This window comes from Vidua chalybeata, chromosome 6 (genome assembly GCF_026979565.1).
Source record: "Vidua chalybeata isolate OUT-0048 chromosome 6, bVidCha1 merged haplotype, whole genome shotgun sequence".
NCBI classification, from domain to species: Eukaryota; Metazoa; Chordata; class Aves; order Passeriformes; family Viduidae; genus Vidua; species Vidua chalybeata.
Window position 1 is genome coordinate 22,834,778 of NC_071535.1, and position 26,847 is coordinate 22,861,624.

General features: G+C 45.7%; 1 protein-coding gene across 5 annotated transcripts in view; it reads right to left on the reverse strand.

Moving 5' to 3' along the window:
- FLVCR2 (FLVCR heme transporter 2) overlaps positions 1 to 26,439 on the reverse strand; it is a 34,798-nt gene extending 8,359 nt beyond the window's left edge. For all 5 annotated transcript variants that reach the window (XR_008431523.1, XR_008431521.1, XR_008431522.1 and 2 more), the window contains exons 1-8: positions 25,792 to 26,439; positions 15,279 to 15,420; positions 13,918 to 14,058; positions 8,862 to 8,929; positions 8,044 to 8,147; positions 1,263 to 1,373; positions 737 to 842; positions 161 to 272 (exon numbers count right to left, since the gene is read on the reverse strand). Coding sequence is in view for 2 of the 5 variants with exons in the window: in XM_053945931.1 (XP_053801906.1) it covers positions 161 to 272; positions 737 to 842; positions 1,263 to 1,373; positions 8,044 to 8,147; positions 8,862 to 8,929; positions 13,918 to 14,058; positions 15,279 to 15,420; positions 25,792 to 26,304 (1,297 nt within the window). In the remaining 3 variants the exon portion in view is untranslated. The remainder of the gene's footprint in view (positions 1 to 160; positions 273 to 736; positions 843 to 1,262; positions 1,374 to 8,043; positions 8,148 to 8,861; positions 8,930 to 13,917; positions 14,059 to 15,278; positions 15,421 to 25,791) is intronic.
- Positions 26,440 to 26,847: the final 408 nt, after the last annotated feature.

A 26,847-nucleotide genomic window follows, 5' to 3' on the forward strand; every position in this document is an offset into this window, starting at 1 on the left:
TATCAATTAGTTTCCTTGTTAAGCTCTAATCACAGCATATGATCTTTGCTAAGTACATTTCTAACTTAACCCCTTGACTCAACTGCACACAAAAGCCTTCAATTAATGTGCCAAGCCCAAGGCAAAGTCAGAGCAGAAGAACACTGAAAATTTTAATTACCTGTCATAACAGTCCCCAGGAACAGGACAGAACAAAGCAAGAGGTTTCCTGCCTTTGTCCCAAAGCGATCCATGACTTGCCCTTCGCTAATGGTGAAGGCAATACCAAAAATCTACAAACAAACAAAGGTAATGTCAAGCTGTACTGCTATTATAAAGCAAACTCTCCAATCTTTACCAAGTATCAGAGCATACAGGCCAATCAAACAGTTGGCCTAGTCAGGCTAAAGAGTGGTTATAAACACATCCAGAGGCACCTCCTTGCAGCTAATGGAATGACAGATGACCCTGAGGGGTGGAATCTCATCTCTCACTGGAGATGAACCAGGACTGTTAAGAGCTATGCTGGAAAAGGCAAGGATGACTGGCACCCTGAAGTATTTTCTTAAACAGAAACAGAATGAGTGCCACTACAGAAATGCCATGAGGAACAGCATTCAAAAAAGCCAGGTCCCAGGGTACTTAGATCTGCACTACATTACAGCAATAATGGACAAGAAAAAGACTCAAGGCTTGGAACTACAACTTAATCTCTTTGCCTAAAAAGAGGCAAGCAAAGGGAAAACAGCACACCTACCTGTGCTGAGACATTAAGGAGCCCTGATGATGTTCCTTCTGATTCTGGGTATGTCAACTCCACAGCAAACTCAAAACCCAGGGGAAGGTATCCTGTCATGAAAAACCTGTAATGAAGTACACAGAAAGGAACTCAGCAACTGCCAGAAGGAAGACTGAAGAGGTACAGTATAGAGCGTAACTCTAAGGGGCATCACCCCCAGCAGAGTCAAACAGCCATGCCAGCCCACATGCTTTTCACTCTTGTCCACTCATCATCTATGGGGCTGTGGGTACCACTTGCTTTCCAAAAGCTTCCACTTGATTACCTGGAACAATTAAGCTGAACAGGGTCACGATAATGTCCCTGACTCTAATGAAACACATACAAGTCAGAGATGGGAAGGGCGGATAATTTTGTCCTTAAACCATGCAGAAGCCATTCAGATGCTAAGGCACTCCCCAGTCCCTCCTACAGCAGGAGTTCTGCCTCCCTGCCCATCCCCTCCCATCACATGCCAAGGAAATCAGCCTGCACATTAACTTACCCCAGAAACCCAGCAGTCACAAAGACCACCCAGAGGTGGCCCAGGCTCAGAGTGAAGGTATAGACTATCATTCCCACCAGAGACATGATATAGACAACTAGAGTTGTTTGCCTGCAAGGAAAAGCAATCAGGGTTTTAATTAATTTAGTCCCCCTTTTGCCCACAGATATTAGTATAGCTTGTAGCACATGGGTAAAAAAAAGCATTTATAAGTTGCACAGTCTCTTGGCACTCATACCCAGACAGAGGAACTGGACTGACAGAGAGCATGAAAGGCACACAGAGCAGCACAGCAGAAGAAATATCCTACCACAGGTTGACAGATACCTGGTCATATATGTTACACAGCACTTGAGGGGGAGAACAAGAGCCAATTAAAGAGACCATTAATCTTTCTTGGGCATCCTCTGTACTACAGTGAGTTGAATATACTTACTCATAAGTATGAGCCAAGGAGATCAAACACTCTCAAGCAGGAACATAAAGGAAAGAGGTGTCAACACTGCTAGAGTCTTATGGGCCTATATTTTTCAGTGCTGTCCAAAACAGCTTTCATTGCTGCCCCTTTCTGTTGTTTAAACTACCTGCTGTATTTGGAGAGGTGACATGCAAGCCAGGTTGCCCTCACAGCCTCACCCTCAAGCCATGAGAACATTTAGCAGGTGCTAGTTCCACAGCCAGCAGCAGCTGAGCCACAAGCTCTTGTGTGGGTGCAGAGGAGACGGACACCCTGTGCTCAGGAAGAACGCCAGTCAGATCCTGGGAACAGCCAAACCTGCAGCCAGGCCGTGCAAGCACCATCAGTGACTCAGTACTGCGAGACACAGGAACAGCCCAGGCCAGCTTTTACCAGAACATTTAGCAGTTGTCATCCTTGACTACACACCAAGAAAACCCTTTCCACATTAAAAAAACAAGACTCTTTCTAGTACAAGAGGCAGCAGTAGGTCTTCCCAGTATATAGTTTTGAGGAGAAAAAGGAGGGAAAGGAGGAAAATGTTAATACTTTACCTGACTGAAATTCCACCAGGATTTTGAAAGCAGAAGAGTTACTAGAGTTGATAAAAACTTTTGATCATTGTATTTTAGGAAGAAGTTACATGTATTACCACAAGCTACTTGTGTACTTTCTCCCAAATTTAAGTCTTAATCCATTAAAAAATGTGTTTGATATCAGTTCCTAGAATTCCACTGAAGAAACCAAATCTCAAAGTATTTTCACTTTTCCTTTTTAATGCAAATAATCACTGTCAAAAATCCAACCCAAGTAGCCAATAAGTATTACAATGTGTAAGAAAATGTTTCCACTACACTGAATTACTACAGATAAATCCAGACTGTTCCAGCTAAGGTTCTGTCCTCCCTCATTGCTGCAATGACTGCAGTCAGTGGGGCTCGTGCCCATATGTCAATTTTTATCCAAATATAGGCCTGAGAAGCTAATTTCAGGCTTCAGCTATTGATCCATACTTAAAAGGTTCACCAGGCTCATTTAATATATTGAAAGGCTAAACAACATGCTGTGGCAAACATGTTGTGTATTCTGTTTTGTAATTTTGTTGTGTATCAAAGGAGTAGTTAAATCCCTTAACCTCCAATCCTGTATAATTTCTCAAGTATGTTCTTTCCAAAGTTTTCACTGAAGGAAAAATTCAGCTGTGAAGGCAGCACAAAGGGACTGCTTACTTCTGTTATAATCCATTGCAGAGAGCTGCTACTGGTTGGCACAGTGCCTGGAGGCTGCAGAAGGAGAAGAGCTGAAAGACTGAACAGAAAAAGAGCAGTCCCAGAGAGTGAAAGAGATACAAGTAAAAGCCTTTTTCTGCTCAATACGGGTTCCTCAGGTATGTCCCATGAGTCTTATGCCTCCCATGGCTTGACAAGCAGCCATGGAGAAAAGAGATAATTAGGAAAGGAACTCAAAGCTAGAATTACAGTTCTGTACTTGGGCTACATGAACCAATTTTGAACTGGGTGCTCCTTCCATAAACAGGAGTCTCCAAATTACAAAGCAGTTAGTGCTAAAATACTGTGCAGGCCTCCAAGAGGTGGCTGCAGCCCTTGGAAGTTTAGTCACTGCCAGCAGGGACACTCAGCCCATGGAGAGTTTTATAATTTTTTTCTCACCACAGACAGTTTGGGCTCAGTGCAGAGGTCTCAGGATAGTCACACAAAATCTCACTCAGTTTTCTAGGCTTATGGTTCAAGTATTCCAAGGGATTTGTATCTTATTTAGTGTCATGAGAGTTGCCAAGTGTTGCACTTCGCCCCTCATCTCCAGGCAAAGGTGAAGAATGAGATAATGACCAGATGTGGTCAAGGCTTTGTTTCACATTGATGCTATGTCATTAGTCAAGCTGCAAGAGAGGAGCTCAGCTCCCAGAACATGCTGTGCCCCACAGAGAGCTAGAGCAGGCAAACTCATAGCTGCAGGCAAACTCTTGAAGGTGTTCCTCACTGAAACTGCAGAACTATGTAGAGGACAAAATGGAGAAAACTGATCCTGCCATGGGTACCTCATCTAGCAAGTTTTCCTCACTGACCTCCCTGAATCATTAGGCTGCAGAAGGACAAAATTAATCAACAGACCTTTGTGAAAGAACAGGACCACAGACTTGAATGTTGTGGGAAATACAGACCAGGAAGTGCCCTGAAGCCATGAACTGCTCCCTGCTCACCACAGACCCTCACAGGATCTGAACAGACAGCAGTGAATGCAAATCTTGCTGCAGGAAACAGCCTTAAGCACACAAGCAGACTTCTCCTAAACCAGACTTCCGCCATACTCTGCTCCCCCGAGCATACCACTGATGACAAGAAAAGGAGATTTAGTGCTCAGCAGTCCAAGAAAGACACAAAATTTTGAAGAGATATTGGTAGACACTGGTGCATAGGGAAACAAAATCCCCTGGGGAAAGACACAGAAGCAGAGTGCTCTCAGGAAGTAGCCTTTGACACCCTGTTCACCAGAGAACAAGAATGCTCTGTGGCCTTAGGGGCACTGGGGCATGGAAAAATGCCCAGTTTTAACTTAATAAGCCTCTTACCATAGCCATAAATCTCATGGGAGTGAGAAAAGCACAAAGGAGGAGAAGCAGATTCACAGAGCACATCAGCACTGCATTCTGGTGTTTTTAGCAACCTACTCCCATGACAGCTCTAGAGGGACTGACAATTTTCATTGTCTGGAACAGGGAGCAGAGACTGTCTACGTAACAGGCTGATTAGTGCAGTGAGTACAGGCTGGAAGTTAGGCATCCTGCACATTATCTTAGAAAAACTGAGGCTAACCCAACCCTGTGCTCTGGGGTGTGGGAAGGAAGCATTGCTATGACAGCACCAGTGCCAAGTTTCCGTGGCAGAGCCAGAGGGAGATCTGTGAAGGACCTGACACGCTTGTCACTTAGATGAACCTAACCAGCCCTGACATTCATCTGCCCTCCCAGTCACATTCCCAAAACTTCTGAAGAAGCAAATTAAAGAGCCCACACAAGGGACTGTGAGAAAAAAGAGACCTTGGGGAAAAAAGCCAGTCAGGGTCAGCACCAGCAGGGAACAGGGTTGAAATGAAGAACACATCTCCTGCTGTTCAATCAGCTCCAGAAGAAGCCTCAGAGTAAGGAATGGGTATGGCCCAGCTCAGCCTTGTCTCACAAAGTCAATTGGATGAGGAAAGCAAAAGTGACAGGACAAGACTCAGAGGGGATTGCAGCTGCAAAAACACTAAAGTCAAGCAACATCTGAGGCAACAAATGAACAAGCTGGGAGCAGGAGGTGGGATGAGGGGCACAGGCACATACAACAGATTTAGCTGCTCACAGGGATGTTGTGTGCAGCTCCAGCATGCTCTGCTGTATGGATGGGGATGACAGATGGCCTCCACAGGCTTTGCCACGAGGACAGCACATTCCAGGCTGCACACAAGCCTGAACAAAGCCCTTGATCCTATGCTCCCCGAAGATCTCATTGCTGAAGACACAGAGGTGTCAGATGCTGGAGAAAGGGATGAATTTGAGAAGACTGCTTTGGTTTTCACCATGCCCTTATCCTTTGGCATTCAGTTTTATGCCACTTTCTTCCTCTATGAAGGTCAGAAGAAAGGACAGTCTTGGTAAATTATTTATATAAGACATTTGGCAGGACAGGGTGAAGACATATCCACTACACAAAGACTAACCTTGTGTAAAACAGGCTATGATAAGGAGGCCCAAATTGCAGGTCAGGCTAGGCTGAGACAGCACTCATCTTTCAGTGGAAGAGAGCCAAGTGCCCCATCCTCCACCATCTTTTCTCCCTCCCCCAAATTTTTGTACTTTGCATCTGTACAGATCTAAAACACCACTTGCCTAGTCAACGGAGAGAGAGATGAGTATTTCTAACATCTTGCCTTATAGAGATGCAGCAATGAAAGCTGAGAGTGCTGACTGCAACCAGCTTGACCTGAGGCCATCTGAATACTGCACTTTAAAGAAAAGCATAACCAAAGAGAAGTGCTGATTAATTCAGTCCCCAAACACCTCATTCTGAGCCAGACTACCCTACCTACACCAATGCACCCAGCAGTCTCCAGGTGTCAAAACCTCATCCATCCTCTGAGCCAGGGACTTGATGTCAAAACTTTAAGGGTCTTCTCTTGATCCTATGATTCAAAGAGATGGGCTGTTCTCAACAAGTCATACCACCAAAGACAACCCCAATTATTGCACTGCTTGCTCATCACCGCATAATCCATGTATTTATTTTAATGGACCAAATTTGCACCTGCTATTCCAAAAACAAGAACAGTGCAGGGACTGCTGCAGGGACTTACCTGCCAAATAAAAGCAAGAGTGCAAGGCCATTTGGTACCCGAGCATGACAGATGGGGAAAGCCTGACTTAGCACAGCCTCACCCTTTCAAGGAACTGCTGATGGTACAGTAAAGATCAAACATGCATGTAGAGCTCTGCAATTCCTTCTGTTACTAACCTTCCCCTGCTCCCCTCAATCACAGCTGGATCCCATTCATTTGCTTCCCTCTCTCTCCAAGCTGACTAAAAAAAGGACTTGATATCTTTCCTTCCTGATTTTCATGTGCTTATCATTTTATTCTTGACACTATCGCAGCAACAGAGGGAAGGGGGAGGGTACCCACCTAGAACATCTGGCATCTTGACAGTTTTTTTAAATAGACTTTTAAATGGGGCTAAATAAAGACTATGTAGCACTCAGAAAAAAAAAAAAAAAAAAAAAAAAAAAGTGCTAGTTTCACAGAAATCCATTTTGTAGGCTGTAATGGAGAACAAATTCTTAGCAGGGTTTTCCTCACCTAAGGCTAAAACTATCTCCCAGTAGTCCCTGGAGGTCCGTAGAATAAACTCCATGGATGACATAGTCCTATTTTTCTGGACTATTAGCCAGCTCTGCCTACCTATGTGATCCCTCCAAGGAAGGAGCGGACATGGAACAAATACAGGATTTCTGGATTTTTCTCTCTCTCCCATTCTACCAAATTTCAAGTCCCAGCTCCGCATGGTGAGTCACAAAGCTCTTCAAGCCTTCATGCTGCAACCTAACCTCACTTATGGAGAACCAGGAAGATCATCCAGTCTAGCAGCACCAGCTGAGGCTACCTTACCACTAGCCCTGGGCTGGAAAGAGACACAAGTCACATTGCATGGTTAGCAGTGCAGTTCTAACAGCTGTATTTCTATTTCCCAGGACTCCCATATGAGTCCTACTCAGTGCCACACAACCATCTAGACACAGCAACAAACAACCTGCCAAAACCAGAAGTTCTCACCTACTGTTCTTTCTTATTAGAGAAGCCAATTTTCTACTTCTGATCCCTGTACTTTACAGGGAGCTAGGACCAGAGGCCACTTCAGAAGTTGCAAGCTCACAGCTAGCCAGATTAATCTAAGCTGTCTACAATGGGAATGTGCATTTCTGGCCCAAGATATGAGGTAGGATAATGGCAGTAGGACTTCCCCCTTATGAAAAGCTGCTGCAAGGAATAAAACTCTAAAATTGCTTTCAAGTCATTACCAGCCCATCACCAGTAAAACCCCCCCTCACCCAACCTGCTCAGACAACAGGTTGTAGCACAGTTCTCAAAGCCAGGAGAGAAACCAAAAAGGTGGGTGGACCCCAGTATAAGACACAAGAGTCTCTCTGTATCACCTAGGATATCCTACAGAGGTGTTTCAGTGAAATCCAAATTTCTGAGAACTGGGAACTATAGGACAAGCAAGGACTCTTAACTGTCCCTTTGCAGATGGCAAGGTATGCTGGCCAGATCTGCCATCCCAGCTCGCTGGGCAACAAACAGAATCATCCACCCGTAACCCCAATAACCCTTTTGCCTGCCCTAAATACAGCAACACGCCATCAACACAATGCCTCTGGGCACTGGATTTAATGTGCCTTTCATTAAGCTGGACAAAAATTCACAGAGGCTGGTTTGTAAGGGCTGACAAATGGTCTGATACAGTCTTGATTCTGCTTGTGCCAAGAACTCTCTCATCCCTGATGAAGCAGTTACTGGGCCATCTCATCTGCTCTGTAAGCCTCCCTAGGGACCACCAACACCAGATTTTGTATGGGCCCAGTGCCAGCTAATGCACTGCTCCAAACTTCACTTTACACTAATTGGGTTTTGAAGAACCCTATTTTTTTCCCTACAAATCCTCCCAGTGATTCAGTCTCTAGAGTGCCAACTTGCAACTGTACAGGGTTCCTCCTTGCACAGTATGGAGGAAGAGCACAGTCACCAGGGCACAAGGGCAAACAAGGGACTTACTTGTATGTTTTGGTTTTGTCCAACCAGATGCCGGAGATCAGAGCCCCAACCATCCCCGACAGTATAATGGTGAGTCCAATCCTGCCAGCATTCACCTCCTCCCCCTGTGGTGAGACACATACACACTCACACAAGTGCAGGAGCTAACTCATATCCAATAAAAAAAAAAAAGTGCAGAAAACCCAGAGAGGAAGAGACACCAAAGTTAGTCTTCATATATGCTTTCTGCTGGTAACACACTAACCAGAACCAGCCTTTGCAGGAATACTTTTGGGCCCACTATGAGCCAGTGCTTTCTGGTCCATGAGAAAAAAGTGGTCTGGCAATTAAATCTGAGCCAGCCCTGACAAAAACATGTGCAACTGGCCAGCGTGAGCAGACATTCTCAGAGGAGTTAGCATAAACTCTATGAAGCTTGCTGTTAGGATTTGGGCCAGATTGACTAGGAAATATTGGGACTCAGTATAAGGCAGCACAGAAAGGAGCTCTGTGGCATGCAGCACTAGCAGTAAGCTGTACAATAGCTCAGGTACAGAGACACCCCACCCTTCTGCCACCAGAGCAGGAGCATAGGCAGCCTTCTGGGACAGATGTCCCAGCAGAAATCACAGTCAGAAACAAGGAGAGAAAATTGCTGGAGGATTTTCTCAGAAGTAAATGCTTTCATTTGAGGTGCAAAGGAGTCATCTTTTCTAGAGCTCACCAGCTTTTGAATGGGGTGGTGTAAAGGCAAAAAGAACAGCCAACTTGTGCTAGACCCAACTTGTGTTGGACAACAGCAAGCATCAGAGAGGGCCATGAGGGTTGGATGCACTTACTGGGTAGTGATGGATCACCATGCGGTTCAGCAGAGTGGACAAGGCGTAGAAACAACCTACATTCAGACCTGAGAAAAGGATAAAAATGCAGCACATTCAGAGCCTGCTACTCTCCTGCTGGGTTGTGAAATGGTAGAAATGCAGAGAGAGAAATCTTTGGGACCATAGTTCAGAACAAGGCTGCAGAGTCTCAGGAGAATGAGCCAGACTGGCTAGACATAGGTTAGTGAAAGAAATGCAGACCAACATCCAGGCCTCAGCATGCAGAAGGAAGAACCCTGCAGTTTCAGGATGGTTCTTACCTAAGCAGCTAGAGGAAGGACTGTGCAGAGTTCTGGTACTGAAAGGTCTTGCAACTCCTTCACAGAGTCTAAATCCTCTCTCACAGCCAGATTCATCTTTTAGCACTGCAATTTTCTCCTCTGCTCCCAGCCAAGTCAGAAAACTAGAAAAGCATCTGCCTCAGCATCATACCTTGAACAAGGACCTGAGATTCAATTAACAACAGTGTCATTGACCTTTATGTTTTCCTCCCAGAGAAGAGCCTGTCAGCATTCTTCCTGCTGACAGCCAGTAAATAACATTTTCTCCAAGCCAAGAAATACCAGAAGACAAGTAGGAGCAGAGCTGATTGGTGAAGCACAGACAGCACTACCCTCAGGCACCCGGGCTGTGTCTCTGCCTAGGAAAAGCCTTACATTTTAAAAGCTATCACTGAGGCCTGTAAAGAAAGCCATGAAAGTAATTGTGTTTCTGAAAAATTAACTGTTACAAGGATCAACCACCTGGTGAAGGTTTCTCAGTATCACCCAAGGTGAGAATGAAACTGTTGGGGTGATACTGGTCAAACCCTATTCAGACACTCTTCTTCATCTTACATGCAATTCTCGTTGGTTAAATGCCTTCTCAAAAGGGCAGAAAACCCAACAGCTTTGTTCAGCAGGCAAGAACATACACATGTGCCCTGGACCAGCAGTACTGCAACGGCTACACTCTCACCTTGGGTGATACTGAGAAACCTTCCCCAGGCTGATGAGGTCTGTAACAGTCAGTATAACTTTCTTCTCAGAAAGTCATTTACATTTGCAGTTGGTTTCTCTTCAAGGCTTCAGTGATTCTGATGGGTGGAGGGAAGGGGACAGATTTTACCACTGCAGCTCACACATCTATAGGCTCCAAAAGGAGTTATGGTTTTAAAAAGTCTGGCACAGATGCCTGAAATCCTGACAAAACAGATACATGTCAAGTTCCCCCTTCCTACTTTTCCTCTCTGAGCCTCAGCTAAAAGCAGAAACTAACAACAAAGGATACAGAAGTGCAGTCTATCAGGCAGAGCTTTGACAGAGGGAACAAAGTCCTGAGCTCTCCTACCCCTGAAGTCCCCTATCTCCCCTTAAGTACTCAGCAGTCCTGCACCTAGCCCAGTCTTCCACTGAACACTGGATACCTGTTGCAGTACACAGCACTATGAGGAGCCACAAGATTGGCAGCTGGAGGGTGCATCGCACTCCCTTCACACACCATCTCTGACAACATTACAATTTACTGTGAGGGTGGTGAGGCACTGGAACAGGTTGCCCAAAGGTGTAGATGGAAGTGTTTAAGGCCAGACTGGACTGGATTCTGAGTGAGCAGGTCTAGGGGAAGGTGTCCTTGCATATGGCATGGACATGTGCAACTAGATGATCTTTAAGAGCCTTTCTAATAATTCTATACCATTCTGTGATTAAGCAAAGCTCACCCCACAGCTGTATGGCACAGACAACAGATGAAAACTCTTATGCAAGAGTCCCAAATATTGCCTGTGACAATGTTTCCCATTTCAAAATCATGTGTCAGAAAATTACAGAAGTTGAGTGACATGTTCATTAGGCAGGAGAATCGACCCAATCATTACCAAGAGTTACTCAGGAAGACTGGAAACTCAGCAGGGCCAGCAGCCAAGGATGGGGAAGAACAACTGGAGATCTCACAGCAAGGAGGCGCCCTCCAGCCTTAAAAGCTGTCTCTTTGCAACACTTGGCTACGGCAAAACAGCTAAGACACCCTAAATCAGCTTCATCCTATCTCCACCTCTGGAGCACCCTGCCCGCTAGGTGACAGCACAAGCTGCAGTGTAAGGACACGGGATTATGGCAGATCAGCACAGTCCTTCTGCTTCTTCACTTCAAAGCTGGGCATAAACATTAACCATTCATTTGTGCACCTCTATTTCTCACCCAGCCAAGAGGACAGCAGCCTTGTGAAGACAGCCAGATGCAGCTCTGGTACCTAACACTGCCAGTAAACCAGCTTTACAGCAGCTCTGTGATCCTTGTGATTTCCAAGACAGGGAAGGGCCCCTGCTCCCAAGCTGGGCAGAAAGTAAGAGTTGGCAGCAAGACTTGGCACCAAAGTCAGGTAAAACATTCTAAGAATCAAGACAATGTGTCAAATTTGCAGATGTGAGGGCTGAGGAAAACTGTAGGCACTTCATATGTCACAGTTTCTCAGTGAAGCTTCTCTTGAGAATTACAGCTGTTTGAATGACCATAAAACAGGTAATGGTTGCTTCCAATGGGAAAGTGTGCGCGGGATTACAGAACTTGACTTATTTTAACATAAATTAAAAACCCTAATCCAAACCCAAACTCCAGGATGCAACAAAAGTGGCCATTTGCCCACGCAGATGAGGGAAACCAGAACTAGTAGCTGGGAGCAGGACATCTGAAGGTCCTGCACTACCTGATTCTTTAGCTAGTTACCATGGTTTGCTTGTAATGTAGAATAATGTTTTTGATATCCCAGTGTCTCCTCTGTTTTATAGAAGCTAAACAGGGAAGTTTATTGCCTACAGCTCCAAACAGAGCCCTTATTAAGCCTCAGACTAGAACCCAGGTCTCCCACAGGTAGCCAGCCTATTACCTACATGCCAGACTCTCTCTTGTTCACCCTTGTAATCCTCCCCAACAATGGTTCCTTATGCAGTTCTCACTGCCCTGCCTCCTCCTCACTGCCCCATCACCGTTCCAAATGCTGATTCTTTAAGACTGTCTCATGACTCCCATTCTATTACCCTTTCCCAGAATTTTCCACCCTTTTCCTGCCTACTGCCTCCCATTAGCAACATGCTCTCCAATGCAAAGCCCAACCCCATAGACTTGAAATTCCTTAATGCCCACTCCATGTTATGCCTCAGTTTTATGGAAGCAATGTCAGCAGCCTTGGGGAAAAGATTCTCTGAGGGCTTTCCTGAAAAACAGTTCACTGGCACCTGGCATAGCTGCAGTGACACCACTGTTTCCAGCACTGCAAGTCTTGCCACAAGAAAGGAATCACTGGCTGCTGGTAATACCAAAACCTTAGAGGTCTGCAGATGTGTTCTAACCTGTCATTGTGGAAGGATCCTCATTGTTTCTACAGCCAGGAGAGATGAACAAGCAGCAGGTTTGCCCCTCTCTCCCCTGACATATGCTATGCTAACACAAAAGCCACCAGGCTGCAGATATCTTTGTGTTAGGTAGGCAGGATGACTCAGTTGCACTCATGTGGCTGCAGATGTCTTAAATCTCGGCCAACGTAACTTTTGACTTGAGTAGGAAAAACAGTCACCATTTTAAACCCAGACAAGCTAAAAAAAAAAGTTTCACAGCATAGTTCCCTCTCTGAGTAACAGTCACCATCTCAAGTCAAGCTGGAGATTGGCATGAGGCTGACACAGAGAGGAACAGAAAAAATGCACAGACCAGCAGCAAGAGAAAATGAATTATGAGCCACTGAACAGATTTTCCACACTGTTTGTGACTGCCAGAAAAGAATTATCCTAGGATGGTCAGATTCTAAACATGCTCTTTGCTGAGAACCCTCCTCTCTTCTCTAGGACTTGTTTATACCTATTAGAGCAAATGATTTCCCCTTTCTTTTTCCTGAAGGGTAAGTGTGAACTGAGAAAATGATACAATCCAACTTTAGACACAGTCTGCCTGACAGATTTTTCTGTCTTCACTTTCTGAGAGGGTATTATGTACTATGGGGAAAAAAAAAAAAAAAAAAGCCAAACCCAACAGCTGCAATGCAAACCAGGAAAGTTTAAGAGCAATCTGAGAGGGGCATTTCTAGAAGTCTACTGCACTGAGAAGGAAGGGAGCAGAGATTCCAACAATTCCAAAGATCATTAGCATCCTCAGCAAGTACAAAGCCACCATCTGACTCTCTCCAACCTGCCTACTCATCCATAAGGTCTTTCAGATATAATTGCTGGCAGAACGTGCAGAACTTTCAGCAATATTTAACTGTCCCCCTGAGAAGCTTCCAGAGCAAGCTGGTAGGAAGATTTAGGACAAAACTACCCACAGACTAGCTGGCTACAGTATACCCTATTATGCAGCCAGGCACAGACCACAATGGCCTTTCTGCTAGTAAGAAAAAAACTTTTCCATATGCCAATTCAGCATCAGGGAATAGATTCAACACAACCCACTGCCCTCAAACAAACAGACTGAGAATGCTGAAGAGAAGCAAGCAGCAAATTCAACATGCAAGGACAGACGGCATAAGATATTGTCCAGTCCTTCCTTCCAATTGCTTCACAGGGACTGCCTAGAAAGCTGACAGAGTCTGCACATCTGCATACTCCATATGACCTCTACAGAGATGCCTGGCAGTCATATTCATATCCTTGCCTTTGGAAATGACTTAGTTCTATGACTTGCACTCAGACACTTCCATGTATTTCTTATGTAAGCACTTAGATAGGTTTGCTGCAATTAACTAAATGTCTAGAAAAAAAGAACAGATAAGAAAACCCCATGAATAGCAAACAGTCAAAGACTGGGAGAACAGTTGTAGGGGGATATCATCCTCTGTGTGCTTGCCTCCTTTTGTTCTTCCCTGCTGCATTCACCGGTAACCACTGCTGAAGAGTACTGGGCTATAAGGATTCCTGGTCTGTGGCAGCACAGGGGAGCTATTTTTATGTTTCCCTAAAACAACTCAAGCCAGTTACTGTCCCAACAGAGCACAGAGAGGAAGAAGAAGCTGTGATAACTGAACAAGAAGAATGGAGGCCAGACCTTACCATAAGTGACCATAAGCAGCAAAAAGTTGGCATTGCGGAGCAGGCGGAGGATTGATTGCATGTAGGAATACTCCACAGTCGGTCTTGACTGGATCAAGGCCTGAGCTCGGCTTGGAGGGTTCGGGGGCTTCTCTTTGAAGACTGAAACCAGACACAAAGTACACCTGTTTGTAATGGTGCAGTTGAGGGGCCTGAGCACACACTGTGCCATTTGAGGGATGGCAGAGGGGCTGCTAGTGTACAAAACACACCATTTTTCTTAAACTTTGATCTCCACGCATGAACTTATTCAGGAACAGGAAAGAATAGCTCTCTTCCAGCAGTAACTCCTGGGACATTCCCAAGGGAAACATCTTGCCTTCAATTAGCTTTTTGTGTAGGCAGTGTCCAGCAGTACCAAAAGAGTTTTCAGGACTATTATCAGCCTTTGTTTCCAGAAGGATGCCCATCCAGGTGTAAAAGTGTTATATGTGGATTTACAAATGACAAAGCGGAACTGGACAAGTCAGTTGACAAAGGTGGCCAGTGTCCTGCAGAGGCCAGTGCCCAGGGAACAATAACCTTTGCAAGGTTTTTGCCCAGGGAACAATAACCTTTCCCTGTGCCCAGGGAACAATAACCTTGGCCTTATTTCAAGCCAAGCCATCTGCTGCCCCTTACTATCATTAAAGTAGCATCCAGCAATCCCAGCCACAGGCGATACTGCTAGACAGGCATTTTTGTACCTTGTCTATTCCCTGTCCCACACTATTTGAAGTCTACATCTGATTCAGCCATCAGCAACATGAACAAACTGGCAAGAAGAGCCTATCAAAAAAATTGCATGGAATTCAGCAACTAAACTCAGCTCTCCAGTGAGCATGCCAATCTTTCATGCTAAAGATCTGGCTTTGACTTCATGTGTTAAGCAGGGGAATTGCACCTCTTGTGTCCTGCTACTGTCCTTCATGCTTTTTCCTCTCCACTCATAACTGGGAACAGCTTGCTCCTGTGATGCCACATAACTTGCCTCTTTCTACTCTTAAAGGGTAGCCAGGTCCCAGACATAACGCAAGGCCCAGCACTCTGCTTGCAGGGAAGATGACTATGAAAGATTTCTGTTGGTTTTTAAAGGACTTACTTATGCCTGGAATTTATTATACAAGCAATGGACAAAACTAACAATTTGGCAGGCTTGCTGATAACCTCCCTTCTACATGTGCTGTTCATCAAGGGTTTGAAGCAGCAAGATACAGTATTGCATGACCTTGTCAGCTGCATGGTAGGACACCTCCCCACATGGCCTGCCCAGCCCATCCCCTGTCACACATCAGCTGATCTCAGTCCCATCTGCTTTCATGTGCACACTCCCACCTCCTTACCTATGATGACCAGGATGAACAGGGCTGATGCCACACCTGCAGTCATGAAGAACATGATGCTGATGTGGTAGGCCAGCTTCTCCACATCCTCCACATTAGGGATCAGAACTGGAGGGACCAGAAAGCCTGCAGCAATGCCAAGCTGAGGAGAGAGAGGGGATAAACAGAGGCACGTCATGAAACCGCAACAGTGCCACTACCCTACAGCTCAGTACAGGCTCAACTGAGCCTAATCCAATTTCACAACCAAGATGAAAATCTTCTTTACCACCCAACATTTAGAAGTCAGATACCCATTTCAATTAGGCCATAAGAGAGGTTTCCCCACTGCAATTACAACTGTCAGGATATTCAAGGCAAGGTTTTGCAACACAATTGAGCAGAATGAACGCCTGGCTTCACCAAAGTGGAGGTCTTGCCTGCCCTGACCTCCCCCACAAATATATGTTCCTGTTCACACACACATCCTATTCATTACCTTGCCTCTGCTCTAGAGCTGGCCTGATCACCTGGTAATCCAATTTTGCTCATTAAAAACAGCAGAAAACAAGACCATCAAAACCAACCACAGTATTTGCTGGGTTAATGAGTTGAACCAACTTATTTTTCAACCACGTAAGCACAGGGGCCAAGGCACCTAACTACTCTACATAACTGAGATATTAATCTGGTTCAGCCAACTTTGATACAGTTTCAAATGAGCAGCCTCCCAAGACAAGGCTCACCCTATGACCACCAGGAGAACCTAGAAGAGCATCAAGGTTGAAAGCAAAGGAAGTGTTGATGGGACATATCCCAGATGTCAAGGTTGTTTTAGTAATAGAGCTTGGCAGCTGGCCCTGGATAAACTGCTCTGAAGCGTACAGAAAGCAAGGACTAAGACAGACAAGTTCTGTGCAGCCCATAAACCTCATGGAAGCACATCAGCACAGAGCAGAAGACCCAAGAGCCCTGTAACCCAGGCATGAGCTTGGACAACTTTTCCAGGCTGTCTTCTAGCAAAAACTCCTTGTGCTTTCTGCATGCTTTCTCTGACATATCTCTGTGTTTCTGGGATACTGATAGACTCGTTCTGGAAGACTGACTTACTGGCCAAGACAAAGATCTCAGAACAAATATATTTCAGTTGCCATATCTTGTAGTTAGGCTAAAAATCAGCTTGTGCCTCTCAGACCCAGAAAACTCTCCACCAAATCCTTATTCCTCCATCCATCTGGTGTATTTCTCAGACAGGAAGAATGCTTAAAATTCAGAGAGCTATCTGCTGCCCTCAGACACCACATTTAGCTTAGAAACAAGTGACTTGCAACCATGTCTGGCCAAACTTCTCCTGTGTCAAACAGTACCCTCCACTGGGACCTGGAATATCCTGGATCAGGATCAGCAACAGATAACACTAAATTAATTCTCTCAGACATTGCAGGGAGCTAGTGAGAAGAGCCACTGAGAGACTTCAGATGTGCCCCACCAGTTCAAGGCACTGTCAACAATAAGAACATTTGAGGTTTGGTTACATAGATTGAAGACAAAGCCAAGCTGTGCCATCCCAGATAGCAAGGACTGAAAGAGTTTAGGAGGAAACTTAAAAGATAATTAGGAGGATAAACCTTCCTAACACCCACATGGCACAGACAGACTCTGACACAGGACTAAACTTGCCAGAGCTCAGTTTTGCTCAGATATGGCCTATGCCCAGCCTGTCAATCACAGTGAGTCAGGCTGAGTCTCCTCCTCTGCACTGCCCACTGACTACAGTGAGCACAACTATGCTCTATGGTTTAGAGGCTTCAGGCTCTAATCTCCATCAAATTTCATGCCTCCCCTCCCCTACACAAACCTGCAGCTGCACAGAAAAGGTAATGGCATCAAACACAGAAGCTCACAGAGATGGCTGGTAGAGGGCAGAAGCCTGCTTGTCTCTGCAGCACATTTATTTTGCCCTCTTTGTGGCCAAGCACAGGCCAGTGCCTCTGGTGTGCCTGGTCAGCCCAGGACACACAGCCAGCCTGGCCTTCACTCCTATCTCCAGAGCATTTCTAAAGATTTAACCTTTGAGGAAGAGACTCTCAATATTGCTCCTTTCCATTTGAGGGAAGAGTCCTATTGAGTCTCACAGATCAGGTTTTCCACGTGCCCCTCACCCTTTCTCAAGTATGGCTGACACCTTACTGGAAACTGACCTTTTGTCTTACCACTGTTTCATTCTTGGAAGAACTAAGCTGGATTCCTATGCTAGGTACTTCTTGGCTTCCTTCTCGCTGCAATCACATGCTAGCCACATGAGTTGCTGAACAGCAGCAAACCAACAGGAGAGGAGAGACCCATTATTTATTCTGACCTCTGATACAAGTTTCTCCAGGACCACAGTTGAGATTCAATCTTTCCCAGTCTCCCTTCAGCTGCTCCGTCCTGAAAAAGGATCTATCTGATATACCTAGCAGAGAAGGTATTGAGAGTCTGTGTGGCAAATTGTTTACAAATCTTTTTCTGGGAGGTCCTACAGTCATCACTTACCCAATGGGTCACAGACTCCTCCAGCTTTCTTCAACTACTTGTTGGCCTTTTCAGAAGAATTTTCCTGAACAACTTTTCTAACTATAAACAGATGTTTTGTGCTTTCTCTTCTCCTCCCCCAAAAAGAAGCAACTTTTATCCATTAGGAGTTCATTATACCTTTGATAAGAACCAGGTAGCAGAATGGACAAAAATCATAGCAATAGGAGCTACATTTTATATTTCAGAGCAATTCACACTATTAATTCTGTGAAGATAAGGCCCTTTGACTTGACTAAAACTGAAGATTTCCTGAACAACACTCAAGAGACCTGGGATTATTCATACCATTTTTAGCAAAGAAGACAAGCTCTCAACAACATGATGACTATTACATTGCATATACTTTACCTTTCACAAGGAGATTTTTAGCCTGGTTCTCAGCAGGTAAGTGTGCACATTACCATCAGCCCACAGAAACAGTGTAACCAATTAACCAGAAAATTTAGCAGATGCCTTAGAAAGGGAAAAATAACCTCTCTCTTCTCCACACCTTACACATCAGGGAAAATACAGCAATGTAAAATAAGGTTAGTTCTGCAAAAGTCCGTGCTACCCTCCTCACAGACACCATCAGTCATAAGGGATATTAATGGCCCCTCTTACTTAATTTGCATCTCCAACCTCTATACAGGCAGATAGGTCTGTAATACCTATATAGATAAGCTTGTTCCCAAAATTTGGTACATCACACAGGATCCTTTCACCCAAAACACCCAGCACTGTCCTAATCTCTGAGGATCTCTCCAGGAGATCAGGCTGCTGGCACTTTATTTTAAAAAGGCTTTCAGGTAAATTTTAAACATACTACCAGGAAAGTCAACAACTACAACAGAGAGCACTGTTCAGATGACTTACTCTTTAGAGACTAGTAAAGGATAGAAGGAATGTATTTCCTACCTGAATTTTGTGAAGGACCAGTCACAACAACAACATCATATTCAATATTAAAGTGTGCACAAGAATAGGCAACAAAACCAAGAGCAAGTATCTAAGAAGGTGGTAAAAATGTACCCAAAGTCTTGAAATAGAAAATGACATGTCTAAGGTTAGCTGCTAAGAGTCTCCTGAAGGAAGATAACCAGTGGTGTATCAGCATAAAAATTGTAAGTGAATGATCGATGGAGGAGTGCAGGAGTGGACCTCCACCTCAAAGAAAACTACAACTCAGCAACAGGAACACAGAAGCCCTGTAAAATTCCTAAGTAGGTATAAATGTTGACAGAGGGGACCACCAAATACAGAAGGTCAATTAAAATGTTAAAAGACAGAGATGCTGCAAAGGCAAAAATACACAACAGTTAGAAATTTTGACAATGCCCTTGCAAGCTAAATAAGCATCATGACAGGGATGATGCAGAGACTGCAATTTTGGATTCCATAAATACTCTTTTCTGAGGAAAACTTGTAAGAGGCAGCACAATTTGTGATTTCAACCCAGAACAGCACAGTGTGACTATGATCAGTATTACAGAATGGTTCTGTACTGGACTGAAATTCAGATGTTTGCAAGTGGCACTAGGATTGTACAAAGACACTGAGTCAGAGGTTCACTGTAAGCCTAGAAGATATTAGCAAAATATTTTTTAAAAAAGGAACCACAATTAAGTAAAAAAAAAAAAAAAAAAAAAAAAAAAAAAAAAAAAAAAAAGGGAAAAAACCACCAACAAGAACATAAACCACACAGCTCTAAAACTGGACATTATTCCTTCAAGCAAAGAAAAATTACTGCAAGCTGGACCAAAAGGATCAAAAGATGATCACTGTGGAAGGAGAACATTCAAGAAAGAGGTCTTGGACCATCATTCATGACATAATGTGTTATGAGTGAAAGATATTACTCAATTTTTTAAAACAAATGTCTTCTATGAGGCATCAGGACCAGCTGGTATTCATCTACATGTTCAAAAGAACAAGTCAACAGAAAATCCACACTACTTGCACACAAACATACCAAATGGTCTGTTACCAAATATTCCAATTGGGAATGGAGGAAGAGAAAAGTGATGATAATTTTTAGGAGGCTCAGCATAAGCAGAAGTCCCAGGAAATCTTGAGACCAGCCGCCAGCCGGTTTGGCCAAGTGGACAGAAAATGTAGCAATCAAAAGATCTATGCTTTGATAAACACCAATACAACAGGCTTTTCAGAAACCATGATTTCCATGTGGTCTTAGCAAGTTCCCAAGCCAAGACTTTGGAGAGTGAGGAGGATACACTCCATATTCCTTCTGGATTCAGCCAGTGAAACTCTTTTGAGGAGATGCTTGTTCCAGAGCTCTGGACAACACAGCATCATCTTATACTCTTGTCTGCATATCAAAGCTCTGTCCTAGGCCCTCCCTCCTTTTCTAACTACAGGTGCCCCTCGAACTGTAACCATGACATTTCACCAGAGCAGCTGAACCTTCTGACCCTATAGTTCATATATCACAACCTGCAGAGAGCAGACAGCTACCCCCTTCTCACACCCTGTGCCTCACAACTGCACACTGGCTTCCCAATACTTTGCTATCAGCACAGGTCCCAGCCATATAAAAGGCTACAGAAGAATTGAAAACGCCCAACTGAAATGCTGTTTAAGCAGAAGTTGCCAGCTCCTACACAGTAAACTTTTGTAAAAATTGGTGTCCAGAATATGCTTCTTCCATACCACTGACTGCAAAATTAGAAGAGCCTATTGAAATCCAGATAGACAGGAAGCCAATTTTTGCAGAGTTTACATAACTTTCTTGCAGTGTTTTAAGAAAAAATAAGGAAGTACACAAGTTATGGAAGGAAAAATTGTAATCAAGCCTTGTAATAAGACAGAGCTTAAGCTCAATTTACTTTCCCACTACTGTGGGAGACACTTTGCTTCTCCAAACCACACTTGCACAACCAAAGCTCATCTGCAAACAAAGCAAACTCCCTTCCATGTCACATTTCTGCTTCTTTGGCATCATCTCATAATGCTTAATATGGTGCAATGCTGTACAGTGAAGACTATTCCCCTGTGCGAGTCATTCAGGGCCTGCCAGCCTTAAATGCACCTTCCCCCAGTCTGCTGGGAAAGAAATGCAACACAGCAAAACAACAGCAGTAGACAGGAGAGAGAACAAAACAGAGGGGTTTCAGCTCTGACAGCTACCTCAGCTGCTACTGGAATCCTCAGTGGGAATATGCTTTGGTCAAGGACCTACCCCAGGCACCCAATACAGACAATCCTGGATATCCTGTAAGGTAAGTGCTGAGGGTGCTTGCTGGCCCTCCCATCAGAAGCACTGCAGACATTTATTTAAACTCCCATGCAGAACTTAACCCAAAAGCCAGCTTCTGTGAGAGAGAAAGGGGAGCTGCCTTTGGTGTATGTCTGGGAAGGGAGCACCAGATGAAATGGGTAGAAAAAGTTCATTTCAGGCTCTCATGTCCATTTATAGAAACGGAGGCATTCCTGCAAAAGCCACACTGCTATTTGTTCAGCACACCCTCCCACACTGAGCCACGTCCAGGATCTTGGAGAGTTAGCCATATAGCACTCCCTGAGATCCAAGTGCTCTGATCCACCCTGCCCTTTTTTTGTCAGGGAGAGAAAGGAGACAGGGCTGGAGAATGTCACCCATTAACTACTATCACTACAAGCAACTACGCCAACATTAGCTACTGCCACTAAAATCTTCTCTATTCTAATAGCTAAAACTCAGAGATACAGGGCCAAGCTAGAAGGCTGTGAGACAGATCACCACCTGTCCATATTTCTAACAGGGAATTGTTTGAAGGGATAGGAATCCTCCAGCAGAGACAGAGGAGCCAAAGAAGGTCTAAAAGTCCACTCAAAGACTGGAAGACAGGGACTCCACAGGACATGATATATTTCCACAATGCTTCTTAGACTTTAAGATGCTGCCTTCCCTGAAGGACAAAAGGTACAGAACAGAGTTACCAGTGAGGCATCAAACAATGGCACATGCTCAGCACAAACAGCACTGTCGGATCACCAGCTCAAAAGCAATGGCTATTCAGATGTTGCAGACCCGATTACATGGCAAAACCCACCTCAGCCACTACCCCAGGCAGACTCTTTCCCCCAGTTCAAAACAGATGAAAGGACCCACCAGGAGTGAGAGAGAGAACATTACCCTGAATTTCATTCACAGCTTATCGCCAGGTTTGTCCATTTCAAAAGCCATCACCTAATCACTTCAAGACTGGCACTCCCAACAGGCTGCAGATACCACCTAAAACCTCTGCCTCAGGCTGTTTCTGTTATGGAAGCCCTAAATCTCTGAAGTAATGTGGCAGCTACATCAGAACAGGGACAGATCCTAAGATCAGTAAGGTGCTGCATGATTTTTTCCCTAAAGCAGAGCTTAATATGAGGCTGAAGTTTTCTTTCCTCCCAAATCACATCACTTTTTTTCAAGCTCTGCTTAAAAGAAAGAAAAAAAGGCAAAATTACTTCAAAAAGATCATTTAACAGGCCCATATCCTTACTCCCAAGCCCATCAGTGGCTTGTTTCTTTGTCAAAACAGCAAGAAACAGGAACAAGTTCTCTCTCAATCAACAAAAACCCCAATACTAGTGGCAAAGCAATACAAATCAAATCCACAAATGTTCTTTGTGTGCAACAGTTATACACTTCACTGCATGCTGCCCATGCCCTTTGCCCATCAAGTGACAACTAGTCAGAGTGAGATATGCATAAAACACAGCATATGCACAGCAGTTCAGCATGCACCATGGCAGCTGAAGGAGAGCTGGTACCTGGCCATCAAACTCCAGCTTATAAATTTCAAAATGCCATGAAAATTTACCTTGCTACCTAAACATCCCCACCACCATGTTAGTTCTGTCATGCCAAAGGTCCATGTGTTTCCTCATCCCCACATTACAGAAAAGCAAGTGTGCTCAATGAAGGGGCAAGACCTGCTGCTCCAGCAACACACACTCCTGCAAATGCCAGTATCCCAGGAGAGTGTTTCTTCCCACAGCGGTCCTGTCACCAGGGAGCGTGATGGCCAGTCTGCCATCAGTGCAGAAGGTTAGAAGCCTGTCAGGTCCGAACCACAGTCCCAAAGAGGGATGCAGCTGATGAATCAATACAAGAAAATGGTAACAGCATGGCCTTACCCAGACTGCTCTCTCCTATCTACCTCATGTGTGGGACTTCACATAGATATCCAGCACCAAGATGCTCTACAGGGAACACAGCTGATGTACACACTGTAGTAGGCACACTACTACTGACAGCTGTATTTCATAAGCATGTCAAATTTCTGCCAATATTAAAATACATCTGAAGAACATTTGTGAACTCTCCATAACACTTCTGCTTCTGTCCCCCAGATCTTCAGCATGAGGAAGAGTCCCCATATAGATTTTTCCTAGTCTTTCAAGCAATTAGAAGCCAGTAGTATTTCAATAACACTAATATATTAATGCCAAAGCATCCAACAGGCAAACTTTATCCTATACCTCCCCATACATAAGCTTCCATGACAAAGAAAAAGAATGGAAAAACACCTATGTATCTTCCTGTTAAAATGTGGTAAAAGTAAAATGTCACAAAAACCAGCAGTGGGTAAACAAGAGAATGTGATCACATCCACAGGTGTTCACACTCTTCTAGAAGCTCTCCAGCACTGATTCAAGAGTCCTCAATCTAACCTGGTTTTGCACTTCAGATACCACAGCCAACATTTGGCCAGAAACAAGTGAGGTGATTGTAATAACTTTCTAGGGATTGTCTGGGGTTTTTTAAGGGCATTTAACACCTAGTCTGATTGATTCAATCATTTACTCTTCAGGGCTAACTTTGAACTTGAAGGATACCATCAATCAGCAAGCAGAGGCGGTGTCCTGAGCAAACACGGCCGTGGCAGACCGAGATGATCCAGCAGGCAGGGCTTTCCTCAGGATGGCACTGCTGAAGGGCAGCCTGGGACCAAGAGAGCAAGAGCAGAAAGAGGGCAGGTATAGCAAATAAAGAAGCAGTGATACTTCCCTGCTTCTTCATGTAGTTGCTTGCAATTCTTAATCAAGAGGGACAACAGTGCATGGTATTCAAAAACAATAATTAAACTAAGTGACATGGCAAGGAAAGGAAAACCATACAGTTGTAGAAAAATTAGCATAGGGAATAATTTACCAAACTGCAATTACAAAACCACTGTACTATACCCTTTGCTAACACTCCCTAATACAGTCTTTAACTACAGTCAGGAAAAATGTATGCCTCTATTTCTTCCCCCTGCCCAACCTCACCAGTAAACAAAATAGCTAGTTTTTATTCACTGGGATTATGCCTGACTACAGGAATAAATAGCTCTTTCCTATGGAGTATGCTCTGTCTTTCATCACTACCATTTCTGACTTCTCTGATTCTCTAAAAGGAAAGACTGGGCTTACAAAGCAAAGTCTATGTACTGAACTGAGGTCTCATTGTCATGTCAGTGCAACCACCAGAGCAGCTTGGCGCACCAAAAGGGTAGCTAAAATTTGCTTTTCACAACCATTACACTAAACCACTCCTTTTAGGATGCTGATGACTCCACACACCCATATAGCACAGGCAGACAGCCTCATTGTTTGGATTTCTAATGCACATTGTTGAGTAACTCACCTGAATACTTTTTTAAAAGTCTGACAGCAAAATGCTCAGTTACTTATTTGCTCATGCCAGGTTAGATGCCTTCCACTCTAAAGATTAATTTAAAAACACATGAAAACCAGCCCACTAGAAGGGATGATAAGAGCAAAAAGGAAAGCTTAGGTGCACTCAAGTAAAGATGTAAAGCGGTCCCCTTAATTCCCTGGTGCTGTTCTGCAAACTTCTGTTCCTCACATACCTTCTCCAAGCATTCACCTCTTTTTACCTCAGCAGTATCTAAATAAATACAGAAACACAGGAAGAAGGAGTCTGCATTAGAAACTACCTGAATTGAAAACCATTCACATCAGAATGGCAGTCACTCAGAGGCTGAACGGTCCAGGGTGGAGCAAGAGTCACATGCAGGGGAGTACACTGCATCTCAGAGCAAGGGGCACAGGCCCAGCAGCCAATGCCACATTCCACTTTCCTTTTCTTTGCTGCAGAGTCAGGCTCACTTCACTTATGCCTCATTGCATCAGTACTGGCTTATTCACTTCATTCAACTGAATGAGTACGTGTCCCGGTGCAAGGGTCAAGAAGGTATTTCCCTGATCCTCCCAAAGCTGTGTGAAATACTATCTTCTCTGGCTACAAGAAAACACACTCACAGCTTGAGCAAGTGTGGGTCACTGGCCTCAGGCACCTGTATTGATAAAAGAGTGCTCAGGGAGCTGACCTCACACTGGCCCGATGGAACTTTTCTTTTTCTCAAAGCAACTGCTTGTGGAAACACTGTACCTACTTTTAAGAGGTATGAAAGTGCTAAAGTCCTTCTCCTCCAGAGCCCAATGACAATGTTTTCAGCAGACAGCTAATCTCCTTTGTCCCATCTAGCTGTCAGCAGGAAGAGGATATTACAGCGTCAAGTCCAGATGCAACTGCAGATTTGAAAGACACTCTGCCTGAAGCAGTTTCTCAGCACTGTGTCTTCCCCCCCCAGGCCATTCATAATTCTACTGAATCACAGCCCTGGACTTGGAGACTCACACACAGAGGAAGTGGAGGGCACTGGGAAGAGCCTCAGCCAAAGACCTCTCAAAGCCAGAATCATACGCAACCCCCCCGCTGCCCCGAACTTTGTAGATGGAGGTTGCACTTGCCTCTGCCACCATCAGCCCTCAGGCTAACACCAGTGGCATCCTTCCAAAGACCAGATGCATTTTCCAGAGGGAATTTCATGTAAGTTCGTGTTATCCCTGCGGCTGCCCTTCAGGCCATGTACATCTCTTACCCCTCCCTGGTTTGCTCCCTTAGCACCTCCAGTCTCCGGCCAGGCAGGTGACAGCCCGCCCCACAAGCACAGCTAGCCGGGGTGCAGCTGCCCATTACCTGGTTCCCAAAGACCGCAATGGAGCAGGCAGTGGAGACCTCGTGGGAGCCAAACCAGACCGAGGCGATGCGTGAGGGCATGCCCAGGATGAAGACCTGGGCCAGGCCACAGATGACCTGTCCCAGGACAGTGACGGGGAAGAGGTGCGGCTTCAGGCTGCCCAGCTTCACCCAGGCACCCATAGCATTGAGGGCCGAGGCAGCCAGGGCGATGAAGCGCAGGCCCCTCTTGTCCAGCAGCCAGGCGACAGGGAAGAGCAGGGGGATGTAGATGAGCATGTAGCTCATGGAAAGCCAGTCGATGGCGAAGGCGCTCACGTCGTAGAAGCGCACGAAGACGTTGTTGATGCTGCCGTACTGGATCCACTGGAAGGCGTTGCACAGGGAGTAGCTGCTGAAGAGCAGCAGCACGGCCCAGCGAAGCCGGGACAGCTGTACCACGGCGGCGGCATCACCGACCCCTCCCGCTGCAGTCGACAGACTCGGCGCCTCGGCGGGCTCCAGCAACACCATGTCGGCACCGTGGGCCGCACTCGGCTCGGCTCGGCTCGGCCCGGCCCGGCCCGGCTCGGCTCCCCGCCGGCACCACCTGCCCAAACACCCCGGCCAGCCGCCCTCGCCGAGCTCCCTGGCGGCCCCGCGCGGGGAGGTGCCCCCGGCTGGGGCCTGCCCGCCCTCCGCCCCGCCCCGCCGCGGGGCCAGGCGGGGCTCGGGCCGCCCTGGGGGGCACGGTACGGCCTCGCACCGCCGGGGCACTCGCGGGACAGCAGTCCTGCCCTGGGTCCTGGTTTTCACTGGTGCGCTGCCCGCCCCGCAGCAGAGGGACCGCGACCTCCTCCTCACGGCCGCGCCCCCCACCGCTGCCCGGCCCCGCCGAGAGGCCCCCCCGGCGTTACGAGGGCCGGGGGCAGGAGAGGCTTCGGCCGCCAGTGATGAACGGGACGTGCGCTGAGCAGAATTGTGACCTGGGGGAGGCTGTGAACGAGTGGGCAATGCCCGGCGCCGCCAGAGATGCCAGGGTGGAGTCCTGGAGGAGGAACGGGTTTGGGTTTCGTT